Source organism: Malus sylvestris, chromosome 12 (genome assembly GCF_916048215.2).
Source record: "Malus sylvestris chromosome 12, drMalSylv7.2, whole genome shotgun sequence".
Taxonomy (NCBI): domain Eukaryota; kingdom Viridiplantae; phylum Streptophyta; class Magnoliopsida; order Rosales; family Rosaceae; genus Malus; species Malus sylvestris.
The window spans coordinates 21,600,005-21,613,137 of record NC_062271.1 but is presented as its reverse complement, the minus strand read 5'-3'; the positions used below and the strand labels follow the sequence as shown (position 1 = coordinate 21,613,137).

The 13,133-nt window shown below is 38.5% G+C and overlaps 1 protein-coding gene across 1 annotated transcript; it reads left to right on the top strand.

Annotated features, from left to right (window-relative positions):
- On the top strand, positions 1-8,568 carry LOC126592827 (ribulose bisphosphate carboxylase/oxygenase activase 2, chloroplastic-like). Its single transcript, XM_050258614.1, has 7 exons — positions 1-147; positions 385-417; positions 1,604-1,902; positions 2,097-2,196; positions 2,290-2,375; positions 3,539-3,700; positions 8,027-8,568. The coding sequence occupies exons 3-7, from the start codon at positions 1,811-1,813 to the stop codon at positions 8,106-8,108; spliced, it is 522 nt and encodes a 173-aa protein (XP_050114571.1). The 5' UTR covers positions 1-147; positions 385-417; positions 1,604-1,810; the 3' UTR covers positions 8,109-8,568.
- Positions 8,569-13,133: the final 4,565 nt, after the last annotated feature.

Below are 13,133 nucleotides of genomic sequence, written 5' to 3'. Positions count from 1 at the left end.
TCCTCTTCACCCCCATCTCTCCCCTTCGCAACCTTCCTCCTCATCTTCTTCGCATCTCCCCTTCGCAACTCTTCCTATAGCAGCTCTGTGAACCTTCCTCCTCATCCTCTTCCGTGTAGCATCTTCAGATCTGCATCTCCGCTCCAGGTTCGATCTGTTTTTGTGTAGCTCTCGGTCTCTCTTTCTTTGTAAAAAAATTTCTTTGTAATTTGATGGCATTGCAGTGAAAACCAATTGTTCAAATGATTGTTGTTGAATTGATTCATCAAATGGTCTCTGGGTTGGTGAGTTGATGTTCGCTCTCTTATATATAATTTTGTTTTACTCTGCCATGATGTAAATTTATCAGATTCCTGATATTGTATTTGTTAATTGGCACAATAGGAAGGGGAGGTTGATCTTATTGAGAGCAAACAGGTTATATTTCTGGTTATGCATTCACTTTGGAAACCTTCGTTGTTTTCTAATTCCTATTCATCTTTGTACTCATTGATTTTCTTTCTTTGTAAAAAAATTTCTTTGTAATTTGATGGCATTACAGTGAAAACCAATTGTTCAAATGTTTTTTTTATTTCTTCTCTGTTTAAGTAACAAGTTTGATTATTATTCTTTGCTTTGTGAGTTTGTACATATTCTGCCTCTGTAGTGCAGTACCACTAACACTTCAAATATTCTGGCTTTCTGGTAATGATAAAATTCTGGCAATGTCGATCAACACCACGGGTTGTCTTTGGTTATTGCTAGTATATTAAACAGTGGACATTGATGTATATTAGGACTGAGATATGAAAGCGTTTTTCATGAAAGACAAAGGCGAAGGCTTTGTTTGGTATCTAAGATTATAATAGAATGAATTGAATAAATCTTTAGATAAACAAGTGGATACTTGATGTAAGCTGTAGGAATTAGGAGAAGAAAACCGTTCTTTTGCTTTATGTGGTTGACATTTGCATAATAAAATTTGATGGGTTTGTGCTGAAAATTCAAATGGAGCTATAGAAAACTAGGAGAATAAAAATTATAAAAAAAAAAGTCTTGTCCCGTTCCACGCATAAAATTGTACCAAACAACAAACGGAACATGGCGGTATTTTAGTCTTTTTAATCTTTTGGTTCCGTTTTGTCCATGCATTACCAAACGCAGAACAGAACAACCATCATGTTCCGTCCTGCGCGTACCAAACATAGCACGGAACATTTGTTCCGTCCCGTTCCGTCCTGTCCCATCCCGTTCCATCCCGTCCTGTCCTGTCCCGTCTGCGTACCAAACACTACCTAAAGCCAATTCCATCTTAGTATCACTTAAAAACAGTATTTTGATTATGTAAAGTATTGCACAAACTTTTTTACTTCCAGATTTTAGTGCAATGATTTTTAACATGTATCAAATTGTGCTTTGTAGTTACAAGAAAAATGACTCGCGTAAGTAGCTAAGTAGTGTCTTTTTTTTTTTTTTTTTTTTAATGTTATGGTGTTTTTTAGGCAGTGATGGTATTTTTCCTTTTCTGGGTCTGCATGATTTAATCTAAATACATGGAACTGGAAGTCTGTAATTTCACCTAAATTCTGTTTGGATGCTGAGAAGATAAGTGTTCTAGGTGCAGTTGAACTTCAACGCCTCTGCTTTCTTAGGAAACTACAGCTGGAAGAAGTTGAGCTCCAAGATCATCAACCACCCCAAGACCTCTTCAACTGGGAACTTCAATGTTTCTGCAGAATACGATGAGTCGAAGCAGACCTCCAAGGACAGGTGGGGAGGACTTGCCTTTGACACTTCAGATGACCAGCAGGACATCACCAGAGGAAAGGGCATGGTGGATACCCTTTTCCAAGCTCCTGTGGGCAGTGGGACCCACTACGACGTCATGAGCTCCTACGATTACATCAGTACTGGCCTTCGCCAGTAAGTACTAAGTAGCGCTTTTATGTTTTACGTAACAGGGCCATGCTCCATTGAAATGCAGAGTTATAATGTTAGGGCTAGATATTATAATGTTACGGTGTCAATAGAATGTTTAAAAAATTGTACTTGGATCATAAGCTTCGGTAAGTAAAAATCTAAGTATGTTAGAAACTCAGTTTTCAATTTTGTTTCAGACTGGACAACATGATGGATGGCTTCTACATTGCTCCAGCTTTCATGGACAAACTTGTGGTTCACATTACCAAGAACTTTTTGAACCTGCCCAACATTAAGGTTTATTAAATTTTCATCAATTTTAGTTCCAATTCTGTGGGTAGTTTATAGATATTTTCTAATTGATTGGGAATTTCAAATATATTGGTACAGGTTCCTCATATTTTGGGTATCTGGGGAGGCAAAGGTCAAGGAAAATCATTTCAATGTGAGCTTGTCTTCTCCAAGATGGGAATCAAGTGAGTATATATTTCCTTTTCTTGCTTATGAAATTGGGATTTTAGAAGGCAAATTAAAAGAGGAAGTGATTTCCGTAAACTTCTTTTCTTCTTTTACGCAACTTAGTTTATTTTTGGTGTTTAGATTTTTTTTTTAAAGAAATATCAACGGTACGAGAGAAATTTTACTGAATAAGAAAAAAAAGTTACACCTAATCAAGGAACACATAAAACCTTACGCCTCATAAGACAAGAAAGAGTAAAGTGACAATACAAAAAAAAAATGAGGACATCAACCTGATTCCTCTTATATATATATATCAAGACGGGCAGTGTAAAGCCTAAACTCTTCTAAATAAAAACCTAAAAAGCATAAACATGCAAAACAAGTTGCAAAGCGTCAAAAGCAATGGGTTAGGAAAAAATGAAAAAGCATACATCGTAAAGGGGGAACAAACCTGACCAAGATGCACATTAATATGAAAATTCGAAACCATGCAAACCAAGAAAATCCAAATGTAAGGAGGCACAGACCGCCGATAAAGGGGAGGCATGCCAAACCAAGGTTGAAGAAGAAAAGCTCATGTTACCAAATTTGTTAGCAGCCATATTCCCTTCTCGATAACTGTGTGAGCACCAAAAAGTCATCTCCCAAATTCGATCCAAGCAATTATGATTCGTCCCGATCCCGATATTCCTCGAATATCAGGATAGGCATGTGCTGGCCAACACCCGAAGGTAACGAAAGCCATATATTGAATGCAAAAGTTGAGAATAAGGAATAAATAAGGCTTATAGATATAAAAGAATAAAGAATATGCATTTAAGGAACGTATTCAGAGCATACAACTAACTGAAACACTAAAAGGATTTATATAAAAATTGAATGAAGAAAAGAATGGGTCCTACACCGAGAGGGCTCGAAGATGCCGATGCGGAAGTGCCTAGACGCCAAGATTGTATGCCTCAATTCTAAGTCCTGAAGGGGGCACAAAACAAACATGAGTAGACCAATTTGATATATAAATAGTAAAACAGTTATCAACGTATTAACCCCCAGGTTTTATGAAAACACATATATATCATGATAAACATAGGTTTTCCGAAACCTATGATGCCGTGCAATGTCTCAAATCACAACTTGTATATATAATAATCAATAGTGAATATTCAATGATCCCCAGGCCCCATGCCAGCTCCCCGTCTCTGAGCAGACAGTCAGAGGAAAATACATTCCAAGCCCCATGTAGGCTCCCGGTCCCTGTGCTAAATAGTCAGAGGAAACACACTCCAGACCCTATGCCAAAACCAAACCGCCATCCAGGACGGACTAAAAGGACCATTAGGTAAGTACAAAACCATTGAACATATATATATTGAAAAACAACTTCATAGTATAAAGTCATTCATCATCTATACTATAAAGAGGTGTTCTAAACATGTTCTAAATATCATATCGTCATCTATCAGATATTCTATAAGAACACGGGTTATAGGAAAAATAGTAATAATTCAAAATAGTCTCAGTAAGCATGTTATCTCACAAAACATTTCATAAAACATAATCATCAAATCATGCTTTTCATGTATGCATTACTACTATTAAAACATGCATTTTTAGACACTCACAGATACTTCGCCGCTGAAGAGCTATGTAAACTTGCGAAGATAGAAACGCTACAATAATTGCCTCTAAGCACATAAATGGTACATTTAGTCAAACTCTACTCAAACGATTGAATTTGAGAAAATGGACTTCAAAAACGGATCCAGGACATCGAAATTAGCCTAGGAGGGGTCTCGGACGAAATCCCAAAAAGTCAACCCTAAAAGTCAACGTTGATCGTTGACCGTTGACCGGTCAAAATCAAAGTCAACGGGTCAAAGTCCACAGGTCAATCAGTTTGGTCAAACCTGGTCGACTAGTTTAGGGTTAGGGTTTAGGTTTAGGGCTTTAGGGTTTAGGGTTGAGCTTAGGGGTTTAGGGGAAATAGGGAAAAGGGTTTAGAATTTGGGTTTTAGGGTTTAGATAAATAGGTGGGTTAGGCTTAGGGGTTTTAGGATTGGGTTAAGAGGTCTCTGGGCTCGAGCCCAGACCCACATGGCCTGAGGGCCTAATTCGAAAGGGTTTAAGGTTTTAGATAAGGCCGAAAGGCCTTGGTTTAATAAATAAATAAATAATAAAAGAAAGGGAAAGGGAATCGGGGGACAAAACAAGGGGTGGGCCCCTTGGGCACACCATTTAAGACCAAAAAAACCATTTTTAAAAGGAAAAATATCCCCAAATGAAAATACAAAAACACCCTTTTTGTTACGTAAATCTCGGGACGGGGTGTTACAATCTACCCCCCTTAAAAGAATTTCGTCGCGAAATTTAAAATAATTTGCTACATTGAAAAACTTGAAAATAGGAAAAAGAAAAATATGTATATATGGCTAAGAAATCAAGTTAGAGCGTTGCACAAAAAGGGAAAATGCCATCCCGTCGAGATCGGGTTGTAATGATTCCATCTTTCGTGCCTCCAGGCTCATACCTTTTTTCCCCATCAGTGTAAAAGTAGAAACATACTTTTAAAGGATATAAAATAAAAAATATATAAAAATAGCGTATGGTCAAAAGTAAGTACGTAAAATAGGATAACGTCAAAATAGATATGTACTAACATATAGGTTGAAAATTCGTGCTGAATGTAAAATTGAAAATGGAAATACTTCCCCCAAAACATTTGTAACGCCAAAAACAAATAACTAAAGTAAATGAAGTTAAAATACTTATACTGAAAACCAAAACTGAAAAATGAGAGTGGGTCTCGCCTAAGCATACGAACGTTAAGCACTTCGAGAACATGAGTCTTTGGTTAGAGTCCCAAGCATAACAATTCCGTGACAACTACCGTAAACAAATCTTCTTGCCCACTTGCTTAACGAAACCAACGAATAAGTTTTCGATACCACAGTCGGCCGCCCGCGATATCGATCACACATTTGTTGTCTCGGTAAACAAGCAGTAATTCCTTAAGGGTGCACAATTTCACACTTTGTAAATTCGATCCTCCAAATACAAGCTCGCACAACTCCTCTATCAACCAGTGTTGCATGTGGAAAACTTTTGTACCATGTCGCAAAAAGTGCCATACCCTAAACCGAACAAAACAGAAACTATCGTCTTAAAATTCTACCCAGCACCAAGCATCATTTTCTCCTCAGTTCTTCCAAATGTGACCAACTACTCTAGTATTTTGCCAACAAATAACCCATTTGAAAACTATACCTTGAGATTCAAGAGAAGTGGCTACCATTTTAGTAGTAGACCTAAAAGCTCGAACCAAACAAACAGAAAAATGAGAAGTCATCTTCCTCAACACCCAATATTTCTTGGGAGTTGTTGCAGTGCTTAATCCACCTTTCCATTTTTGCTTAGTTGTAGATTTCTAGTCAAACAAGTTAATGTTGGTGGAAAGAAGGACTCGCAAGTAATGAAGCAGCCTGCGTATGGATGCAGTGACACGATTGGCTACCTTAAAATGATGCCCTTGAGCAAACCAAAGCTCAATGAGTATAGAGAAGTTTAGAGCAAAACTTGATCTTTGTACAATGATAAATATGGTAGTCTCAAGCCATTGCATTGAAAATTTCAAGGCTGGACAGTTAGTGGATAAAAGCACTGATAAATTGGGCTACAAGCAAGATGTTGAGTTCACTTCTACCGAAAAGTATAAGGACAATGAGGTAGGGTTTACCGCCGAGTACCAAACCTAGGTGAAATTCAAGGAGTTTATTTATCCAAACAAGTTTGGATCTTCATCATCCAAGTCCAACTACAACGACAACAAGAATCGCAACTCCATTTTGGGAAATTGATGAGAATATTGTTCACTATTGAAGAGTTTCCCAAGAAAAGTATGTAAACTAAACAATATCAACGCTCGAAGAATTTGATGTGAAGCTGATGGTCAAAGGTTAGTGAACTTGACTTCACTGTTGGAGTAAGCAAAAAGGTTATCGATAAAACAATCGCTGAGAATTGCTCTAAAGATCCACACGAATTTCTTTAGTGGTAATAAGTCCGAGAACATTGATTTCCTCCCACCAACTACCACTTACTAACCGTCGTCATAACTAGCTCTTACTCGCTTTTGCTATCACGCATTTCAAAAGTTTCAAGTAATTTCCAAAGAGATACGACTCTGCCCGTCATTCCTAGGGACCGCATGTCACAGAGTACAACACCACTTCAAATCTTCCAAATTCAAACCACTTAGTTTTTTTTGTTTCCCAACGCTCTTACATAGATCCACTCCGCCCGCAATTCCTAGGGAACGTATATTGCGGAGTATCGATCTGATGTTGAAAGTTGTCCAACAATCCACTTCATCACTGTTGAGGCACAATCCCAACACGAATTCTTGTATTTCAACCAGAATTTGACAATTCAAATAGAGAAAGGTTAGCACAATTGCGCCGAATGGCACCAAATCCAGAAGTCCTGACATCCAAATGATGTCAAAATCGACAAATTATGAGAATAGAAGAGAATCCTAAGTATACTCTGAACAAACCACACTCTGATACCAATCTGACATGCCTGGATCTTGATATTCCTCGAATATCAGGATAGGCACGTGCTGGCCGACACCCAAAGGTAACGAAAGCCATATATTGAATGCAAAAGTTGAGAATAAGGAATAAATAAGGCTTATAGATATAAAAGAATAAAGAATATGCATTTAAGGAACGTATTCAGAGCATACAACTAATTGAAACACTAAAAGGATTTATATAAAAATTGAATGAAGAAAAGAATGGGTCCTACACCGAGAGGACTCGAAGATGCCGATGCGGAAGTGCTTGGACTCCGGGATTGTATGCCTCAATTCTAAGTCTTGAAGGGGGCACAAAACAAACATGAGTGGACCAATTTGATATATATAAATAGTAAAACAATTTGATATATATCCCTCTTACGACCCAATGACCTACAGCCGTGTTGGAGGGCCTATCCTTACATCGCAGCTAGCCCACTTTTGGCTGGGCCGCGTTATTTTTTCAACCAATGCCAATGTTTGGCATCCCTGCATTGTAAATCATGCCTAAATATTTTCTTGGGGTACTTTGGTTTACGTTAATTAATTCTAATTTAATTATCACTTGGTTTATCACCAACCGAAACTAATATGATCCATCTGTCATTGTTTTGCTTCCACGATCAATCCTGTTTGGTCACAATCTATTGAATTAATTAAGAGTGACCATCAATCCATTAATTTGATAATTAATCCAAAATTATTAACCTGAAGATCACTTTTGGACATTAACGATTCAATAATTTATTTTTATACTTTGAACTGTTGACATCCTTTCGTTATCCCGAAGCTTTCACCCTTAAGTTCCCAAAGAAACTTAAATCCATTACACTTAAATCAACATATTGCATTCTGTGTTCTTGCAGGAACCTTTCCTTTATGAACTAATCGTTCATAAAACTAAATTGAACCTATATTTTAATATTTAGTGCCTTTGACATCGCGAAGTTTTCATTCAGAGCTTACCACATGAAACCTGTAGCTTTCATGCTTAAATGAAACTTATACATGTCTATAGAACCTGAATGTTCTACGATGTATATATGGCTTTCCATATGATTAACCACGTCTTTGTACCCCTTGTTTTAGGGACATGTTGAACTTGAACAAGCTCGATTTCACCGCTTTGGAAGTATATGGAAGAAACTACCTGAAGTGGTTCAAGACGTGAAGCTCCACCTCACCGCAAAGGGTATTAGAGCCACCATCGAGGAACCTATCGACAATAAACCCGTCGACGAAGTTGAGAAAACTACTACTATGATCTTGATTCGAAGACACATCCATGATGCACTGCAAACCAAGTACTTTGTTGAGGAAGGTCCACGCATCTTCTGGCTTGCTCTAACCGATCGTTTCAATCGTCAGAAAGACATTTACTTTCCTGAAACAAGACACTGCTGGCAGCATTTACGCTTCTAAGAATTTAAGTTTGTGAGTGAATACAACTCTGAAGTTTGTAGAGTTCGATCACTGCTTAAGTTCTGTAAAATGGATGTAACAGACGATGATCTTTTAGAGACGACCTATTCGACCTTTAATGCCACAAATATTGTCCTGCAAGAGCAATATATGACACAGAAGTTCACCAAATTTTCATATTTGAATATAGCGCACAGAAGTTCACCAAATTTTCAGATTTGATCTCTATTTTACTTCTCGCTGAAAAGCAAAACTAGCTTTTGATTAAGAATCATCAAATGATGAAAGAATCGTCGTGGCCGTGGTAATGGGCAGCAAGCCCACCCACGGGTCCAAGGTCCACAGAGCCAAGGCCCACCCAAGGGAGGAAATTTAACCTAGAAGCGCCAACCCTTTGCCCCTAAGGCCCTAAACTTCAAGAACAAGGGAAAAGCTATCGTTCAATTGGCTTCCATTGAATTGGACATATACTACCACTGTGGATCAAATGATCATTGGTCATACGTATGCTGAGCTACTGTCGAGGCCATTGCCAAATGTCATGCACGTCGTGAGTCTAACTTTGCCCATGTGGAACATCTCGAAGATGCTATTACATTTATGGAGATATCAGATTTTCTGGAGTCATTCTCTCTTATAGAAGAATAAAGTTTTATTTTTCTAGACATGTTTTTTAGGATGTTTTTACCCTTAGTGGCCGAACCCACTAGGAGTGGTCGAACCCTTCCTATTTTCTAGGTTTATGGTTTAATTTTGGACAATTTTTCCAAGTCTTTGGAATAATTTGTTTGGTTTTGGTTTGTTTTGAATTATGGATATTATTTCTCGATTGATTAATTGAATGAGTGGAATTATATTTATGCATGTGACCAATTCAATTAATTTATTCCTAGGTATGACTAGTGGGGAAGTTAATTGTCTGGCTGATAGTGCTACCATGCACACCATATTGCATGAATGACACTATTTTACTAACTTCGTATCTAAAAATTCACCTCTAACAATCCTCTTAGGCCCATCCAACTTGATTGAAGGATAAAAAAATGCTCGTATAATGATGTCTAATGGTACTGTCTTAACCATTAAAGAGACCCTTTATTTTCCACGTTCCAGAAGAACGTTGTTGAGCTTTAGAGATATTCGAGATAATCAATATCATGTTGAAACCACTGAAAATAATGACTCTGAATTTCTTTGTATCACTTCTTACGAGTATGGCCAGAAGCGTATTCACGAGAAGTTGGAACGTCTCCCTAGAGGGTTGTACATTACAACCATTTGTGGCATAGAGGCCCACCATGTAGCCAACCCTGTGCCTGGGTTTCAGAACACTTTACTACTTTGGCATGACTGTATGGGACATCCCGGACGTGACATGATGCATAATATCCTCAAATCATCACATGGGCATCATTTACCTCCCTATGTTGGATTCCTGCCTTGCAAAGCTTGTTCTTTGGGGAAGTTGAATACTTAACCCTCAATTACAAAGATCATTCACAGCCCTCCTAAGTTTCTTTAGAGGATTCAAGGGGATATTTGTCGACCTATCCAACCAACATGCGGACCATTTAGATACTTTATGGTGTTGGTTGATGCATCAACAAGTTGGTCACATGTCTGTTTATTGTCCACATGCAATGCTGCATTTAAGAAGCTTTTAGCACAAATTATTAAGCTTAGGGCTCACCACCCTGATTATCCGATCAAGTAATTCAACTAGATAATGCTGGAGAGTTTACGTCATAGAATTTTGACGATTATTGCATGCCTATTGGGATATGTTGAACATCCTATACCCCATGTTCACACCTAAAACAGCATGGCAGAAGCTTTCATAAAGCGTATTCAATTGATAGCTCAGACTTTGGTTATGCAAAACAAATTACTAGTATCTGCTTAGGGCTATGCAATATTGCACGCAGCTATGTTGGTTCTCCTAAGGCCCACCGCTACCCAACCTCATTCACCGTTATAGTTAGTTACTGGATATGAGCTCGACGTCTCGCATTTACGTGTGTTTGTGTGCATAGTCTATGTGCCAATAACGCCGCCACTATGTACCAAAATGGGTCTTCAGAGAAGAATGTAAATCTATGTCGGTTATGATTCTACATTAATTATTCGCTACTTAGAGCCATTGACAGGAGATCTCTTTACCACACATGTTACGAATTGTCATTTCGATGATACAGTATTCCCATCGTTAGAGGGAGATAAGAACGCTAATATTCCTGTAGAATGCCATGAATTGTAGTGGTATACTCCCACTATGTCTCATCTAGATCTTCACATTACTCAATTTGAAACTGAAGTGCGTCGTATTCTAGATCTTCAGAGCATTGCTCAAAACATGCTAGATGCTTTTATTGATCTAGCAAAGGTGACGAGATCACATATACTCACTGCAAATGAGCCTACAAGGATCAATATCCCTAAAGTATACCAGCCTTGGAAGGTCGAACCGTCCCCAAGGGCCGGGCGGTCACATCTCCCACGTGACATAGTACATTGGCGGCTAGCTAATTATTTGCTCTTACCCTAAAGAGTGGTAGACCCATAGTTCAAAGGATTCACATCTCTGAAAGAGGAAAACGACATAAACTAGTGACCCTAGTCTGAATTCGACCATCGATTACTCATCTGTTCCAACGCATGAGGTTATTCTAGATTACAATGATCTTTTATATGAGACAAACATGCTTTCCAAAAATCACGAGATTTCGGTCCACTATGCAATATTGGATGAGGTTTGGAATCAAAATGACATGATCGTCGACGATGCATTTGTGTACACAATAGCTATTAACATCATGCTTAGTGATGACATTGAACCACGTTCTGTTGATAAATGTTGACGTAGAATAGATTGTCAAACTAGAAACAAGCAATCCAGGTCGAACTTAATTTGCTTGCGAAACTTAAGGTGTTTGGGCTCGTAGCTCCTACTCCACCACATATGAAGCCCATAGGCTACAAGTACGTTTTCGTGAAGAAGCGTAATGAGAAGAATGAAATAGTGCGATACAAAGTACGCCTCGTAGTGCAAGGCTTCTCTTAATGCCCTGGGATTGATTATGAGGAGACGTATTCCCCCATAATGGATGTCATAACATTCCGCTACCTTACCAGTTTGGTAGTTTTTTAAAAAACTAAATATGCAGCTTATGGACGTGGTAATTGCGTATTTATATAGGGATCTAGATACAAAAATCTATATGAAAGTTCCAGAATGACTTCCATTGACTGGTTCAAATAGTTCTAGACTATGGAACACTCTCTCGATTATGTGAACAATGAACTATGCACATGCGTGTTCATTAGGAAGTCACATTCCAAATTTGCTATCGTTGTAGTTTATGTCAACGACATGAATCTATCGGAACTCCTACAGAGCTTGAGGAAATTGACGTTCACTTAAAAATTGAAATTGGAGATGAAAGAACTTGAAAAACTAGATATTGTCTAGGCCTAGAGATTGAGCATTGTTCAGATGGAATCCTAGTACATCAATTGAACTAACCCAAAAGGTGTTGCGACATTTTAATGAGGATAAAACGAAGCCTTCGAGTACTTCTATGGTCGTTCGAACTCTAGATGCTAAACGAGATCCCTTTCGTCCTAAAGAGAATGAGGAAGAGATTTTAGAGCGTGAAGTTCCATACCTAAGTGCAATTGGTGCTTTATTGTACTTGGCTCAATGCATTAGACCCGACATCTCATTCACTGTTAATCTTTTGGCTAGATATAGCAACGCGCCTACATGCAAACATTGGAATGGTGTTAAAGACATTTTTCGCTACTTTAAGGGTACGACGGATTTAGGCTTGTTCTACACCTAGAGGAGTAGTCACATTCTTCGGTCCTGGGGTTGATTCCTGCCTTGTTGGTTATGCAGATACTGGTTATCTGTCTTACCCACATGGGGCACGTTCTCAAACAGGCTATGTCTGTACCATTGGAGACATCGCTGTATCTTGGAGGTCTACCAAGCAAACGCTAGTTGCGACTTCTTTTAGCCAAGCTGAGATTCTAGCCTTGCATGAAGCCTTGAGTGAGTGCTTTTGGTTGAGAGCAGTCATGGAACATATTCGAAGCACTAGTGGTCTTAATTTCATCGTTGAGCTTCTTAGGACGATCTTTGAAGACAATGCTGCATGTTTCGAGTAATTAAAGAAGGGATACATCAACAGAGACAACACCAAGCACATAGCTCTGAAGTTATTTTACTCTCACTAGCAACAACAACATCAGAACATTGAAGTCAATCAAATCCGTTCCCAGGACAACCTGGCCGATCTCTTCACCAAGTCATTGCCCAAGTCTATTTTTCAGAAGTTCGTCCAAGGAATCAGTATGCATAAATTATCTGAGTTGAATTGCTTGTAGTTCTCTAATTTGGATGTTATGTCTAACTCAGAGGGAGTATCCAGAAGCATACTCACTTGATCTTCATGTACTCATTTTCCTATGATTAGGAGCTTTTTTTCATTGGGTTTTTGCTACCTAACGAGGTTTTGATGAGGCACCCATCCTGGGATGATCATACTTTGTTGAGTTCACTACTTTCATCCCGTATGACGGTTTTTTAGCCATTATGCGCACTTCTCATTTTTCTCCTTAGTCTATGGTTTTTTACCTGCCTTAGGTTTTAACATAGGGAGGTTTTGTGAGTTTTACTACCAATGCATATTTTCTTTAAATTTGAGACTCGCATTCGCTTGCGGGTACAGGAACCGCAGGTCGAGATGGGTAATCAAGGTTCAGGGCAGGT